This window comes from Belonocnema kinseyi, chromosome 10 (assembly GCF_010883055.1).
Source record: "Belonocnema kinseyi isolate 2016_QV_RU_SX_M_011 chromosome 10, B_treatae_v1, whole genome shotgun sequence".
Taxonomy (NCBI): domain Eukaryota; kingdom Metazoa; phylum Arthropoda; class Insecta; order Hymenoptera; family Cynipidae; genus Belonocnema; species Belonocnema kinseyi.
The window spans coordinates 13,161,055-13,178,704 of NC_046666.1; the positions used below are offsets into that span (position 1 = coordinate 13,161,055).

General features: G+C 21.4%; 1 protein-coding gene across 1 annotated transcript in view; it reads left to right on the top strand.

The window, feature by feature from the left end:
- The window catches only part of LOC117181777 (pre-piRNA 3'-exonuclease trimmer-like), a 72,555-nt gene that overhangs the window by 42,952 nt on the left and 11,953 nt on the right, over positions 1-17,650 (top strand). The window contains exons 11-12 of the mRNA XM_033374744.1: positions 12,392-12,490; positions 12,609-12,694. Coding sequence (XP_033230635.1) covers positions 12,392-12,490; positions 12,609-12,672 — 163 coding nt within the window. The 3' untranslated portion in view covers positions 12,673-12,694. The remainder of the gene's footprint in view (positions 1-12,391; positions 12,491-12,608; positions 12,695-17,650) is intronic.

Here is a 17,650-nt window from a genome sequence, read left to right on the forward strand (position 1 = left end):
CTACGCACATTTTCAAACTAATCGTCAAAATGTGAGTCGTTATTTTTTCTTTCAATGTAGAATTACATTTTTGTATCGCCTTTCTTATTTTTGAAAACGTGCGCTTGGAACAATATTCTCTTTAAATTTTCTACATACCCTGTGACGTTTTTCAAACAGGCTCGAAATATAAATTTATATATATATTAGTTTTAAATTTTATTTTTGCGAACGCTTTTTGTATTTTTTCAAATACTGTGAACATTAAAAAAACACGCGTTACCTAGAAATATTTTATTTAAAATTATTGCTATTTTTAATTAAAAAAATAAGCTTCGAAATTTTAAATGTTAAAAATACTTTTTAAAACTAATATTTTATTGTTGTATTTGTAATCAATAAAATATATTTGTAAAAAATTATAATTGTTAAAATTCGGGAATTTCCCAATTCGGATATTTTATAAATCGGTAATTTTCTGTCGGGAACTTTATTATTTCGTAATTTTCCAATTCGGTAATATTATAAAGTGTCGGGAACTTTAATATTCGAGAATTTTCCAATTCGTTAATATTATAAGCTGTCGTAAATTTTATTATTCGGGAATATTCCAATTCGGGAATTTTATAATTCTAAAATTTTATTATTCGCGAATTTTATTTTTCGGCAATTTTCCAATTCGGTATTTTTATTTTTCGGTAATTTTATTATTCGCATATTTTATTATTTGGGAATTTTCCAAGTCGGTATTTTTATTTTTCGGCAAATTTTATTATTGCGAATTTGATTATTCGGGAATTTTCTAATCCGGGAATTTTACTGTGTCGGGAATTTTATTTTTCGCGATTTTTCAGTCGTCCTATTTAATTACATAATCTGAGAGGAAATAACATATTTATATTAATAAGTATTAAACAATTTAAATCCTATCTTTATGTTCTTTGATATTTTATTTTTTATTAATAAACTTTAATTTATAATATTTATAAGTTATTGAAATTATATCTGATTTTAAATTTGTAAATAATTTTAAAATATGAAATATGAATATAATATTATTGTAAAAATTATAGGCATGTATGAAATAATATTATTAAGCTTTATAATTTGCAAATATATAAATCATGAAAATATTATTATTATAATTAGCAAGCAAATTGGATTAAAATTTGTATTTTAAAAAATGCAATTATTTCTTTGCAAGTTAATCTTCCTATTTGAAAATTCTTTTATTCGGTTAAAAATTCAAGTAACCCACTGAAATATTTATAATTTTAGTTGAACATTAATCTGTTATTTTGTAAATAAATTTTTTTTAAGTTAAACTCTGTCGTAAAAATTAGTTTTTTGGTTGAAGATTCATCATTTTAATGTAAAATTCATCTCTGGTTGAAAATGTAACGACTTTGTTGAAAGCAATTTTTTTAAACTGAAAATGTAACTATTTCAGTAGAAAATTATACTATTTTGCTTAAAATTAGTTAGTTGAAAAATGATATTTTTTAATTATAAATTAAACTAGTTGTTTAAACATTTATCTACTTTGTGGAAAATTCCTCTTTTTATATAAAAATAATTTAACCATTTGTATACAAATTTATCTTTTTTTATTAAAAACGCAGTTATTACGTTGAAAATCCACATATGTGATTAAAAAATTTTTTTTTTGTAGAAAATTATCTTTTTTTTTGTAGAAAATTATCTTTTTTTTGCAATTTAATCTTCTTCTTTAAAAATGCTTTTTTTCGATTAAAAATTCGAGTAATGCAGTTTAATCTTGTACATTATTTAACAAAATTAGATTTCAAGAAATTATTACTGTAACATTGAATAAACCAATTTAAAGGTTATTAAAATTATATCTGATTTTAAATTTGTAAATAATTTTTTAATATGAAATATGAATATAATATTATTGTAAAAATTATAGGCATGTATGAAATAATATTATTAAGTTTTACAATTTACAAATATATAATTCATGAAAATATTATTATTAAAATTAAAACCTGCAAAAAAATTTGTTGTTAATGACTCAATTATGTAAAATTTAGAATTAATATAGCTCCAATATTAAATAGTCAATAAATTTTGATTAAATAACGTTAAAATAAAAACACGGTATTATTTAATTTTAATCTATAAATAAAAAGTTTTTAAACATAAAACATGAATATAATACATTTATTTAATTGCAATTTAGTATAATAACTTTATGTCTTAATCAAAATTTTAATTATAATTTATATAATAGTATTATTAAACTTCATGATTTCACAATATATCTATTAATTCAATAATCGTTTATATTATTTCAAACAATTAAATTTTAAGATAAACTTTCAATAATTATTCCTATAAAATTGAATAAACCAATTAAAAATGTATTAAAATTATATTTAATTTCTAATTTGTACATAATTTTAAAGTATAAAATATAAATATAATATTATTATAAAAAATTAATAGCATGTATAACTTGATATTATTAAGATTTATAATTTGCAAATATAAAACTAAATAAAATATTATTATGATTGAAACTTTCAAAAAAAAAATCGTAATGACTCGCTTATGTAAAATTTAAAATTAATATAGTTATTTTTACCTTTAAATTATTAAGATAATTAGAACATGAAAATAATAAATTTATTTAATTCTAATTTAGTTTATGATAACTTTATATTCAAATAACATTTTTCATTATAATTTATAACATAATATTAATAACATTAATGACTTCACAATATATCTATTAATTTAATATTCTTTTATATTATTAAAAAAAAAATTAGATTTCAACATAAACTTTCAATTATTATTCCTGTAACATTGAATAAACCACATTCTGGTGAAAAGTATGTTCAGTAATTTAATGTAATGATTGAAGAATTATGAGAAATAAATTTAAATATTATGCACGATAATAAAAAAAATTAAATAATAATTAATAATAATTCATTAATAATTAATAATTCATAATTCATAATAATTCAAAATAACAGCTCTTTTTGAAAATGAAAATAGAAACACGAAACGCAAATAATTATCGATGATCGATAAAAGTAGAAATCTAGTTTTTTATTTTGATTAATTTTATACGTTCAAGAAGGATGTCGCCAGTCGTAATAAAATACGTAATTACCTTGACCATTGTAAGATTCAGCGCCCATGCGCTACTAATGGAGGTTACGAGTTTTTATATATAGGATTTTAAAAAAATTAGATTTTAACATAAACTTTCAATTATTATTCCTGTAACTGAATAAACCACATTCTGGTGAAAAGTATGTTCAGTAATTTAATGTAATGATTAAAGAATTATGAGAAACAAATTTAAATATTATGTACGATAAAAAAATTAAATAATAATAAATTAATTAATAATTAATAATAAATAATTAAAAATTAATAATAATTAATTAATTAATCATTAATAATAATTCAAAATAACAGCTGTTTTTGAAAATGAAAATAAAAACACGAAACGCAAATAATTATCGACGATCGATAAACGTAGAAATCTAGTTTTTTATTTTGATTAATTTTATACGTTGAAGAAAGATGTCGCCAGTCGCCATAAAATACGTGATTAACTTGACCATTGTAAGGTTCAGCGCCCATGTGCTACTAATGGAGGTTATGAGTTTTTATATATAGGATTTTTAAAAAAATTACATTTTAACATAAACTTTCAATTATTATTCCTGTAACATTGAATAAACCACATTTTGGTGAAAAGTATGTTCAGTAATTTAATGTAATAATTGAAGAATTATGAGAAACAAATTGAAATATTATGTACGTTAAAAAAAATTAAATAATAATTCATTAATTAATCATTAATAATAAATAATTAAAAATTAATAATAAATTAAATAATAATTAATAATAATTAATAATAACATCTGTTATTGAAAATGAAAATAAAAACACAAAACGCAAATAATTATCGACGATCGATAAAAGTAGAAATCTAGTTTTTTATTTTGATTAATTTTATACGTTGAAGAAAGATGTTGCCAGTCGTAATAAAATACGTAATTAACTTGACCATTGTAAGATTCAGCGCCCATGCGTTAGTAATGGAGGTTACGAGTTTTTATATATAGGATTATTAATAATCAGGGTAGCGACTATTTTATTTACAGTCGCCGACTTTTCAGATTATCTCAGTTTACTCTAATTAAATCAGAATTTTTTTTATTGAATTATTATTATTTTCCATTATAAGAAAAACTTTTTGTAATTTTTGTCTCTTGAAGTTTTTTTTTCGCTGACTTCAGTCTAATAATCGATTTTAAGGAATTTCAAACATACAGAATTTGGCAGAATTTGACAGTCACAATTTGAAAGTTTTCTCTTCTAAATTTTAGAGAAAAAAAAGTACTTGAAGTAGTTTTTAGAGTAGAAGTGATATTTTAAAGAATAAATATTTCTGTATAAATACTTTTTGTTAAACATTTTTTGTTGCGAATTCTTTTTCTTTTTTTAGTTAAAAATTCAACTACTTGGTTAAAAATTCAAGTCTTGTTAAAAATTAATTTTTTGGATGAAGATTCATAATTTTAATTTAAAATTTATCTTTGGTTGAAAATGTCAGTTTTTTAAAAACCAAAAATCTAACTATTTCAGTAGAAAATTATACTATTTTGCTTAAAATTAGTTAGTTGAAAAATGATATTTTTTAATTATAAATTAAACTAGTTGTTTAAAAATTTATCCACTTTGTCAAAAATTTTCATTTTTCATATAAATTTAATCTTAACGCTTGAAAATTGATCTTTTCATGTTTAAAATTCAACAATTTTGATGAAAATTTATCCTTTTTTTTATTAAAAATGCAGTTATTACGTTGAAAATCCACATATGTAATTAAAAATCTTTTTTTTTTTAAAGAAAATTATCTTTTTCTTTGCAAGTTAATCTTATTGTATAAATTTCTTATTTGTCGTTAAAAATTCAAGTAATCCAGTTAAATATTTATAATTTTACTTCAAAATTCATCCTTTAGTTTAAAAATAAAATTATTTGTTTGAAACTTAAACTCTGTTATTAAAAATTATTTTTTTGGTTGAAGATTCATCATTTTAATTTAAAATTTATCTCTGGTTGAAAATTTAAGGACTTAATATAACTATTTTGCTGAAAAAAGTTGGTTGAAAATTAATATTTTTCAATTATAAATTAAACTAGTGGTTTGAATATTTTTCTACTTTATGAATAATTCATTTTTATAGAAAATTAATCTTAACGGTTAAAATTCATGTTCAAAATTCAACAATTTGGATAAAAATCTATTTTTTGGTAGAAAATTATATTTTTCAAGTTCATCTTCTTGTTTAAAAATGCTTTTTTCGATTAAAAATTTGAGTAATCCAGTTAAATATTTATAATTTTGGTTGAACATTCATCTTTTATTTTTAAAAGAAAATTATTTGGTTAAAAGTTAGACTCTGTTGTTAAAAATTAATTTTTTGGGTGAGGATTTATCATTTTAATTTAAAATTCATCTCTGGTTGAAAATATAACTACTTTTTTGAAAATCCATTTTTTACCTTCTTATCATTTATGATTGAGAAAGTATTAGAATTGTCGGAAATTTCACATCACACTTTTTCAACGAATCTCCACGTTTCGAGACTCCCTTAATCCGAAAATCAGGTTTGCACGATGGTGTCTGTCTGTCCGTCCGTCCGTCCGTCCGTCCGTAAACACGATAACTCTCGAAAAAATAAACGAATCAAATTCATCTTTGGCACACTTTTTTTAGGTCCTAAAAGAAAGGACGAGTTCGTGAAGCAGCCATTTTTGATAAAAATTCAAAAAGTGAGCGCATTTTGAAAATTTTTGAGGTAATTCTTTTCTGAATTTCAAAATTCTATGCACAGATATTTATAATATTAAAAAGAGAAAACAATTTATCCTTATGACTTTTTTCGATAAAAAGAAAATTCTTAGAGTTATAGCGCTTTCACATTTTTTTTAATTAACCGAAAATCAAAATTTGAAGCCGAAAAGCGCACGATATGAAAAAAAGTCAAGAGAAGAAAAACATTTTTTTTTAAAGCCCAACAAGATTATCATAACCAATTTTTGGATTTTCTTCAAAAATCGAAAATTCAAATTTTGACTGCCCAAAAATAATGGAAAATAAAAAATTCCATTTTGTGGACAAACTATGTAGGATACGAAAAAAGATGAATTAACAAAAATGGTTATCCCAAAAAAGATCTACAATTTCGTTAAGAATCACTTCTTGATAGGACGCGTACTTTTTGTTTTATTCGTGAAAAATAACGTTGAAAAAAAAATAAAATAAAAAAACATGTGTGGAAAGACGACGAAAGTTACGAGAAAAAAAATTGACTAAATTTTAGAGAAAAAGTACTTGAAGTAGTTTTTAGAGTAGAAGTGATATTTTAAAGAAGAAATATTTCTGAATAAATACTTTTTTTTGTTTGTTGTGAATTCTTTTTCTTTTCTTAATTAAAAATTCAACTAGTTGGTTAAAAATTAAAGTCTTGTTAAAAATTAATTTTTTGGATGAAGAATCATAATTTTAATTTAAAATTCATCTTTGGTTGAAAATGTCAAGTTTTTTTTTTAACTAAAAATTTAACTATTGCAGTAGAAAATTTTACTCTTTTGCTGAAAAGTATTTGGTTTAAAATTGACATTTTTCAATTCTAAATTAAACTAGTTGTTTGAAAATTTATCTACTTTGTGAATAATTACCATTTCCTGTTTAAAAATTCTTTTATTCAGTTAAAAATTCAAGTAATCCACTGAAGTATTTATAATTTTGGTTGAACATTAATCTGTTATTTTGTAACTAATTTTTTTTTTAAAGTAAAACTCTGCCGTAAAAATTAGTTTTTTGGTTAAAGATTCATAATTTTAATTTAAAATTCATCTCTGGTTGAAAATGTAACTACTTTGTTGAAAGCAATTTTTTTAAACAAAAAATCTAACTATTTATAGAGAAAATTAAACTAATTGTTAAAAAATTTATCTACTTTATGAAAAATTCCCCTTTTTATATAAAAATAATCTTAGCGGTTGAAAATTGATCTTCTCATGTTTAAAATTCAACAATTTGGATAAAAATTTATCTTTTTTAATTAAAAATGTAGTTATTACATTGCAAATCCACCTATTTGAATAAAAAATTTTTTTTTTTTAGAAAATTATCTTTTCTTTGCAAGTTAATCTTCTTTTTTAAAAATTCTTTTTTCGGTTAAAAATTTAAGTAATCCATTTAAATAGTTATAATTTTAGTTGGAAATCCATCATTTAGTTTAGAAATAAAATTGTTTGATTGAAAATTAAACTCTGTTATTAAAAATTAATTTCTGGGTTGAAGATTCATAATTTTAATTTAAAATTCAATTCTGGAAAGTGTTACTTCTTTATTGAAAATAATCTTTTTTAACTAAAAATTTAACTATTCCAGTAGAATATTTTACTATTTTTCTGAAAACTTTTTTGGTTGAAAATTAATATTTTTTAATTATAAATTAAACTAGTTGTTGAAAATTTATTTACTTTGTGAACAATTCCCCATTTTCACAGAAAATTAATATTAATGGTTGAAAATTGAACTTTTTATGTCCAAAAATTCAACAATTTGGATGAAAACTGATCTTTTTTAATGAAAAATGCAACTATTTCGTTGAAAATCCACTGAAATATTCATAATTTTATTTGAACATTAATCTGTTATTTTGTAAATAAAATTATTTTTTTGGAAGTTAAACTCTGTCGTAAAAATTAATTTTTTGGTTGAAGATTCATAATTTTAATTTAAAATTCATCTCTGGTTGAAAATGTGATATTTTTTAATTATAAATTAAAGTAGGTGTTTTAAAATTTATCTACATTATGAAAATTATTTCTTTTTGCTAGAAAATTAATCTAAAGGGGTGAAAATTAACCTTTTTCATGTTCAAAATTCAGCAATTTGGATTAAAATTTGTATTTTAAAAAATGCAATTATTTTGTTGAAAATCCACATATTTGATTAAAAATCTATTTTTTTGTATAAAATTATCTTTTTCTTTGCAAGTTAATCTTCCTGTTTAAAAATTCTTTTATTCGTATTAAACAATTGAAATCCTATCTTTATGTATTTTGATAGTTTATTTTTTAACAAAATTAGATTTCAAGAAATTATTACTGTACATTGAATAAACCAATTTAAAGTTTATTGAAATTATATCTGATTTTAAATTTGTAAATAATTTTAAAATATGAAATATGAATATAATATTATTGTAAAAATTATAGGCATGTATGAAATAATATTATTAAGCTTTATAATTTGCAAATATATAAATCATGAAAAATTATTATTATAATTAGCAACCAATTTGGATTAAAATTTGTATTTTAAAAAATGCAATTATTTCGTTGAAAATCCACATATATGATTAAAAATCTATTTTTTGTATAAAATTATCTTTTTCTTTGCAAGTTAATCTTCCTATTTGAAAATTCTTTTATTCGGTTAAAAATTCAAGTAACCCACTGAAATATTTATAATTTTAGTTGAACATTAATCTTTTATTTTGTAAATACATTTTTTTTAAGTTAAACTCTGTCGTAAAAATTAATTTTTTGGTTGAAGATTCATAATTTTAATTTAAAATTCATCTCTGGTTGAAAATGTAACGACTTTGTTGAAAGCAATTTTTTTTACTAAAAATCTAACTATTTCAGTAAAAAATTATACTATTTTGCTTAAAATTAGTTAGTTGAAAAATAATATTTTTTTATTATAAATTAAACTAGTTTTTTAAACATTTATCTACATTGTGAAAAATTCCTCTTTTTATATAAAAATAATCTTAACGGTTGAAAATTAATCTTTTGATGTTTAAAATTTAACAATTTGGATGAAAATTTATCTTTTTTTTATTAAAAATACAGTTATTAAGTTGAAAATCCACATATGTGATTAAAAATCTTTTTTTTTTTGGTAGAAAATTATCTTTTTTTTTAAAGTTAATCTTCTTGTTTAAAAATGCTTCTTTTCGATTAAAAATTCGAGTAATAAAGTTTAATATTTATAATTTTGATTGAACATTCATCTTGTGTTTTTGAAAGAAAATTATTTGGTTAAAAGTTAAACACTGTTGTTAAAAATTAATTTTTTGGTTGAAGATTCATCATTTTATTAGAAAATTTATCTCTGGTTGAAAATATAAATACTTTGTTAAAAATCCATTTTTTTACTAAAAATTGTAATATTCCAGGAGAAAATTGTATTTTTAATAAAAAATGCAACTATTCCTTTGAAAATCCACATACTTTATTTTATTTTTTTTTATTTTTTTTATAAAATCATCTTTTTTTGCAAGATAATCTTCTTGATTAAAAATTTATTTTTTCGGTTTAAAATTTAAGTAATCCAGTTAAATATTTATAATTTTAGCTGAAAATTCATCCTTTAGTTCGCAAATAAAATTTTGTGATTTGAAAGTTCAATTCTGTTGTTAAAAATTAATTTTTTGGTTGAAGATTCGTCATTTTAATTTATCTTAACGAATGAACATTTGTCTTTTCTAATTAAAATGCAACTATTTCGTTGAAAATCCACATATTTTATTAAAAATATAATTTATTTGTAGAAAATTATCTTTTTATTTGCAAGTTAATCTTCTTGTTTAAAATTTCTTATTTTCGTTCAAAAATTCAAGTACTCAAGTTAAATATTTATAATTTTAGTTGAACATTAATCTTTTATTTGGGAATTAAAATTATTTGTTTGAGAGTTAAACTCGGTTGTAAAAATCAATTTGTTGGTTGAGGATTCATTATTATAATTTACAATACACCTTTGGTTGAAAATATAACTACTTTGTTGAAAATCAATTTTTTTTACTAAAAATTTAACTACTGCAGGAGAAAAGTTAACTATTTTCTGGAAATACGTTTTTTTTATTTATTAAAAATTACAATTTTAACAGAAAACTTAGACGTTCTATTTTTGTTTAAAAATGTATCTTTTTTTAGATAAAAATTAAACTATTTGGTTGAAAGTCGATATTTTTTTATTTATAAATTAAACTATTTTTTTGAAAATTTATATGCTTTGTGAACAATTTTTTTTAGAAATTTCAACTATTGCAGTTGAAAATTCATCAATTTGGTTGATAATTAATTCCTTTAACTGAAAATTTTAATTTTCATTTTGCTTGAAAATTCATCTCTTTATGTTCAAAATTCAATAGTTTGAAAGAAAATTTGTATTTTTCAATAAAAATTCAACTATTCATTTGAACATCCACAAATTTGGTTAAAAACGATTTTTTGGGACAATTCAACTCATTGGAGAATTCCATAGCTGTAGTTGAAAATTCATCTGTTTGGTACCCCCTTAATTTTTTTGATTCAAAATTTAATTATCTAAGTTTTGGTTAACATCTTATCTTCGTAAAAATGCTTTTTTGTTGTTAAAAATTGCAACTATTCTAGTTGAAGATACATTTTTTTAGTTAAAAAATCCTATGCTTGCTTTAAAATTAATTTTTAAAAGTGAAAATGAGATCTAAGATGAACTCTAAACGAAAAATCTAATATACGATATTTTAACCAAAACAAATTTTTATATTGAGTAAACAATTGAAATCATGCAACAAAAGACCAATTTTTAACAATAAAGTTAAATTTTAAACCAAATAGTCGAATTATTAATTAAAGAATGGAAACAATTGCATTTTCAATACAGAGAATTAATTTTCTAGCAGCAAAATTTTTTTAAACAAAATAGTCTATAATCAATATTTTTAGAATATTTTTAAAATAATTTTATAAGATGTGAAAAAATGTCTCTAGCCTGGGTTCGAATCCCAGCGGACCTAGACATTTTTTCTTAACTTATGAAATAATTAATGAATTTCAACTAAAAAATATCAATTTTCAACTAAATCGTTGAATTTTCAGCAACACATTAAGTAGTTAAATTTTTAGTTGAAATAGTTCATTTTCCTTTAAAAAAAGGTCAACTAAAGTGATGAATCTTCAACCTTTAACCCCCCCCCCTCCCCCACTTCACCCCTTCATACAGCGTCTCAAATATGACCCAAAATCAAAAAACTACATTATTATGTATTATTCTTAATTTTTAACAATTTCTATTGTCTTTTTTCATACAAATAATTACTAATGTAAAATGTGAATATCCTCCATGATTTTTCAGACAACTTGTTTTTGTTTGAATTAATTACACAAATAATTTTTTTATTAATTTACGAACTTTGAGCCAGAGATGTCCAAATTTTTCTCAAATTGGTATCTTATGCTACTTTTTGTTGAATAATTACATAATTTGATAAATTTCTTGTTGAAAGAAAAGAAAAAATAATTTTTATTAGTGAATGTACTTTTTTCATAATATAATCATGATAAAGATATTAAAAATTAGAAGAATGACATAGTAAATATACTTTCCTAATTTAAATTTTTTGTTGTGACTTTTATGATTTATTTAATAGCACACCAAAAAAGATGACTCAATTTGAAGAAAATTAATGATTGAAGCAAAGACATAAAGCTAATTTTACCGAAATTAATATCAATTAATCAAAGTTAATATTTTATCAAAAATTAATTAACAGATTTTAATTCTTTTGAATTAGCTTTTAGTTATTTTAAATTTAGTTTTTAATTCGTTTTTAAATTATTTTTTAATTAGTTTTTTAATTTGTTTTTAATTATTTTTTAATTAGTTATTTGAGATAAAGTGTTTGATACGCAGTTGCTTTAGAAATTAAAGTCTTTGCCGCGCAACAGAACATTTTGGATGCCTTTCAAGGGCAGGTGGTGTTTATCGTCGTCGCGTTCACAGGATTGTAACATTAATGTGTCAATTATGAAAGCCAATATAATTGTCTGCCTCGTACATTTTAGAAATAGCAGTATATTTTTGCAAACTATATTGTTTGTCTTGGAAGAACAACAAATATTTTGTTTCCTTTTCCTTGTCTCGTCTTTATTACGAACTCTTGAAAGCCTAAAGAGCTTCGAAGTCAGGATTAACTCGGTCTGCATTTGTATTAATACTCAACTTTGAATGTAACCTGTAAGCTATTTTATGCAAAAATAATTTAAGATAGAAAACCTTGCAATTTTACAATAACAAATAACTTTTTTTCTCGCGAAATTTTAAAATTAAAATATACAAATAATTCCTAGTAATTCCTAGAATTGCTGGCCGTCGCAGTTTCTCAGCTCAAGGGGTGAGAGACGGTTGTGACTCATTCCTCGGAAGGGCCGCAATGCGCGAGTACTCAGTCGAGTATATTGCGCACTATTATGCATTCTTATTGGATAATCTGGTTTCTCTTTTAAAAACCAATTTTTGAATTTTATTGTAAAATTCATGTACATTTATATAATTTTTTTCTAGTGCCCGAGATATATTGAAACATTTCAAATCGAATGCAGATATCTACATAGGGCCTTACAATTCATTTCGACATTCACCCGCCGCTAAATTGTTTATGTGGTATGTTTATTTTTTCTTTATTTAATTAAATTTTTTTATTTAAAAAAAATACTCAGGAATACCTGCATAAAATTATTTATTCAGGAACAATACCTTAATATATATTTTTTAATTATAGGGGTGGTGTAATCATATCTGGTGGAATCATCGCTTTGATGTTGCAATATAAAAGTCGATTATAAAAATGGGAAGAAATTATTTAAGGTATTTATATTCACTGAAAATTATAAATTCCTTAACAAATATGGTTTATCTATGGTTGATGCATCGGTTCAAAGAACCGCCAGATTTTTTCGAATTCACAAAAAAATAAATCAGTCAAAAAATTATATTTAAAGGTTCCGAAAATCCCGTGAAGTTTGACGCGTATTTCCTATAAGAAAAAAACGTTTCTTGAAAATTGTATTTAGAAACGTGATTATTAGGTAAATCTATTTGAAACTCAACATTTTTGTCGATAATTAGACATAGAATGGAAATAAAAAATTATTTTTCAAACATCACCCTCATAAGTATATTACATAGGGTCCCAAGATAAACCTCATAAATGAAAAATTCGGTTTTGCGATTTTTTGTTGCTAATTATAATTTTTTTCAATTTTACTAATGTAAGTTGTTTCTAATACAAAAAAGACTATTTTGAACTGATAATTAGATGTTCAGATACATTTTTTAAACAATTTATTATTGTTTTTAGCATTTTTCTTTTAGAATAGATTTATAAAGTCCCGGCTTTTTCGAAACTTTTCAACTTTGTAGATAGATCGAGGTGATAATCAATTTAACAGAAATGATTGTTTAAACAATTTGTTATTAGAATAATAATATTCTCATTGAATAATGTTAGAAAAATTGCGATTTTTTGGGTAATTTTAAATTCTTTGTCTACCTTTCACATAGAATGTGGTAATACCTAATTAATTTTTATAAAGATAATTGTTTAAATAAATCATTATTTATTTATAACTATCTTCTTCTAAAGCAATTCTTTATAGTAGCAATTTTTTCCCGAATGTTTCCACTTATTTTCAACTTTTCAGTTAGATCTAGGAAATAATCAATTAAATTGAACATAAATAATTGTTTAAACAATTTATTATTATTAAAAATAGTATTCTCTTAGAATAATCCTAGAAAGTTGTAGGTTTTTTCTAGAAAAATTTAATTATGGTCTATTTTTCAATTAGATTGAGATAATAATTCATTCAATTTAACAATAATAATTGTTTAAAAAATTTAGAATTATTTTATAATAATATTCTCTTTGAAGAATGTTAGAAAGTTGCGGTTTTTTCTGAAATATTAAACTTTTGTGCATTCTTCCCTTATAGCGTGTTAATAATGAATTCAATTTAAGAAAACTAATTGTTTAAACAAATAATTATTGTTCATAACTATCTTCTAAGATAATTCTTTATAGTCGCATTTTTTTTAAATTTCCACTTATTTTCAATTTTTCAGTTAGACAAATGACAATAAACAATTAAATTTAACATAAATAATTGTTTAAACAATATATTATTGATAATATTATTTTCTTAGAATAATGCTGGAAAGTTGCAGTTTTTTCTTATATTAACTACTTTTGGTCTGCTATTCAATTATAGTTAGCTAATAATTAGCTAAAGTTAATAAAAAGAATTGTTCAAACAATGTAGAATTTTTTATTAATAATATTCTCTTTGAATAATGTTAGAAAATTGCGGTTTTTTTCTGAAATATTTAACTTTTTGTGCATTATTTCCTTACAGCGTGTTTAAAATAAAGTTAATTTAACAAAATTCATTGTTTAAACAAATTATTATTTTTAACTCTTTTTGAATCATGTTAGAAAGTTTCGTTTTTTTCTGAAATATTTAACTTTTTGTGAATCATTCCCTTATAACGTGTTCATAATAAATTCAATTTAACAAAACTCATTGTTTAAACAAATTATTATTATTTATTACTATATTTTCCTATAGTAATGATAGATATTTTTTTTCAATTTTAAACTTTTTATTCACTTTTCAATCTGAATTTAGTAATAATTAATGAATTTTAATAAACATAATTGTTTAAAAAAATCATTATTGTTTACACCTATCTTCTCCATTAATAATTTTATAAAGTCGCGTTTTCTCGCATTTTTTTACTTTTTTGCAACCTTTTAGTTAGGTCTATGCAATAACTAATTAAATTTTACATAAATAATTCTTTAAACAATTTATTATTATTTAGAATAGTATTTTCTTAGAATAATGCTGGAAAGTTGCATTATTTTCTTATATTTACCATTTTTGGTTCACTGTTCAATTATAGTTAGCTAATAATTAATTGAAGTTAACAATAACAATTGTTTAAACAATTTATAATTCTTTTTTTTAATTTTCTCTTTTAATAATGTTAGAAAGTTGCAGTTTTTTCTGAAATATTGAACTTTTTGTACATTATTTTCTTATAGCGTGTTAATAATGAATTAATTTTAACATAACAAATCGTTTAAACAATGTATCATTATTTATAATATTATTTTCTTCGAATAATGCTAAAAAATTGGATTTTTTCTTAAATTTAGCACTTTTGATCCATTTTTCTCTTAAAGCGTGTTAATAATTAATTCAATTTCACAAACCTAATTGTTTAAACAAATAATTATTGGTTATAACTCTTCTGTGGTAATTCTTTTCAGTCGCACTTTTTTCAATTTTCTCCACTTATTTTCAATATTTCAATTAGATATAAGGCAGTAATCAATGAAATTTAACATAAATAATTGTTTAAACAATTATTTATTATTTAGAATAATATTCTTTTAGAATAATGCTAGAAAGTTACAGTATTTTCTAAAATTAACCACGTTTGGTCTCATTTTCAATCAATATGAGGCAATTATAAAGCCAAGTTAACAAACATCATTGTTTAAACAATTTATTGTTCTTATTAAATAATATTTTCTTTCAGTACTGTTAAAAAGTTTCAGTTTTTTTCTGAAATTTTCCATTTTTCAACTTAAGTGAGGGAATAATTAATTAAAATTGAAAAATATAATAGTTTAAATAATTCATTATTAATTATAAAAATATAAATTTTGAATAATGCTAGAAAGTTGCGATTTTTTCTGAAATATTCAGCTTTTCTTTCAGTTTTTAATTAGGAAGAAATACTAAATATTAATAATTATTTAAACAAAAAAACTCTAAATGACTGCTTCAAACAAATTTATTTCTAATATGATCCATTTAAAAAATTTGTAGAGTGTTTCAAATTTCTGCTTTAAATCGGAAAAATATATGTATCTTTCCATTTTTAATTTATTATTTTTTCATGACTAAAAAGCCAGAGCAAAGTTAAAAATAACAGAAAAAGCCGCAAATTTCTAGACAATTTTTAAGAGATGCTGGTTATAAAAAAAAAAGAAATGTTTAAACAATTATGTTTTTAATTTTCCATAAATATTTTCTTACAGAGTATCAAGTCGAAACAAAGTTTAAAAAACCGGAAATAATTATAATTGGTGACAAAAACTAACAAAAGTTTTTCTTGAGCATTAATTTTATTTTTAATTTGAAAAAATCTGGGGACGATCTGCGTGAAAATTAAAAAAATCATTTCCAGCGCATTTTTGGACCACCCTAATGAACATTGACTTGAGATGTAATTAATCATACATTTTTTGTGTGCATTTTTGTGTCGTTTTCTCAAACGTCATTGTGACGGATTCACACCTCTTTAAATAATAATGCGCTAGTGACGAAATACTTAAACGAATTCTTTGGAAACTTGGATTAATCTATTTCTGTCAGTTCTAAAGAAAATCTATTAATTTTAAAAAACTTGAGTCAATCAATTTTTTGTATCTAGAATTTTTTTTTTGAATTTTTTAATTATTTAAATTAGTTTTTCGTGACGCAAACAGATCTAATTTTCTCAGTTTTGAAATCATAAAATAGTAATTAGATTTTTCGGATTTAGTATGAAAAATTTCATCGAAATTATTATACCGTTTTTGATAATATCGAATTTTTTAAATACTGGTAATGCATTTATTTAATTTGAGAATTATTTAAAATTCTCAAATATGAACAATTAAAAAATTGTTTAATATTAACTAAAATAAAAAATATGTTCATCCGATATCAAATATTTTATTTTATATTTTATCATTTACCTATTTCTTAATTGTTGAGGTACGGAAATTTCCTTGTGTTGGAAATTTTACAGTTTCAGATCATTTATTTTGATAATTTTCTCATTCGAGAATCTTCCAATTTGTGAATTTAAAATTTCTGCCAATTTTTTCATTTCGTACATTTTTTTATTTAGAATACTTTCTTTTTTGGAAAATTTCCAGTGTTTTTTAAATGGAAAAGCTCAGTTTTCGGGAAATTCGAAAAAAGAACTAATTTTTTTAAAATTGTTGTAAATTAAAGTACAGTCTATTATTTCCATAAAATGTCTTAAAAATGCAAAATAGCAGTTTTTATGTAAAAATTGAAATTGTTTAAATAATTTCCAAATATGTTAAAAAAGAAATATTACTCTTATCAAAAAACTGTTTAAAAAAAAATAATTTCTTAATAAGTTTTAAAGTTAAATAAAAAAGTTTTTACATGATTTTCACATAAAATTGCTATTTTGCATTTTTAAGGCATTTTCTGCAAACAATATACTATCCTTTAATTCACAAAAAGTGAAAAACAATTAGTTCGTTTTTCGAGTTTTCCAAAACCGAATTGTTTTGCGTGTATATCTTAAAAATTATATATTTTATGAAATCAATGACTCATTTAATGAATGTTAAGTGTGATTCTTCTTATGGAAGACAGTTTTTAATTATTTAAACAATTAATAATTATTGTCTTGCGCTTTTCAGAAGAAACATAGACAAAATCCTACCTTTTTCGCATCTCTTATACTATGTCGCTTATTATTCAGTATTATTTTATTTCAGAACTTATATCTTCATTCTTCAAAAAATAATCATTAACAAAATAAATTTATAAATTTATTTTATACATAATTTATAATTTTTTTAAATTTCTTTTTTATTTATTTATAAATTTATATTTTTCTTTATTTATATAATTTTTTTATTTATTTATAATTTGTATTTATATTTATTTATTCATAAATTTATATTTATATATATTTTTTAAATTTATAATTCTAATTTATAAT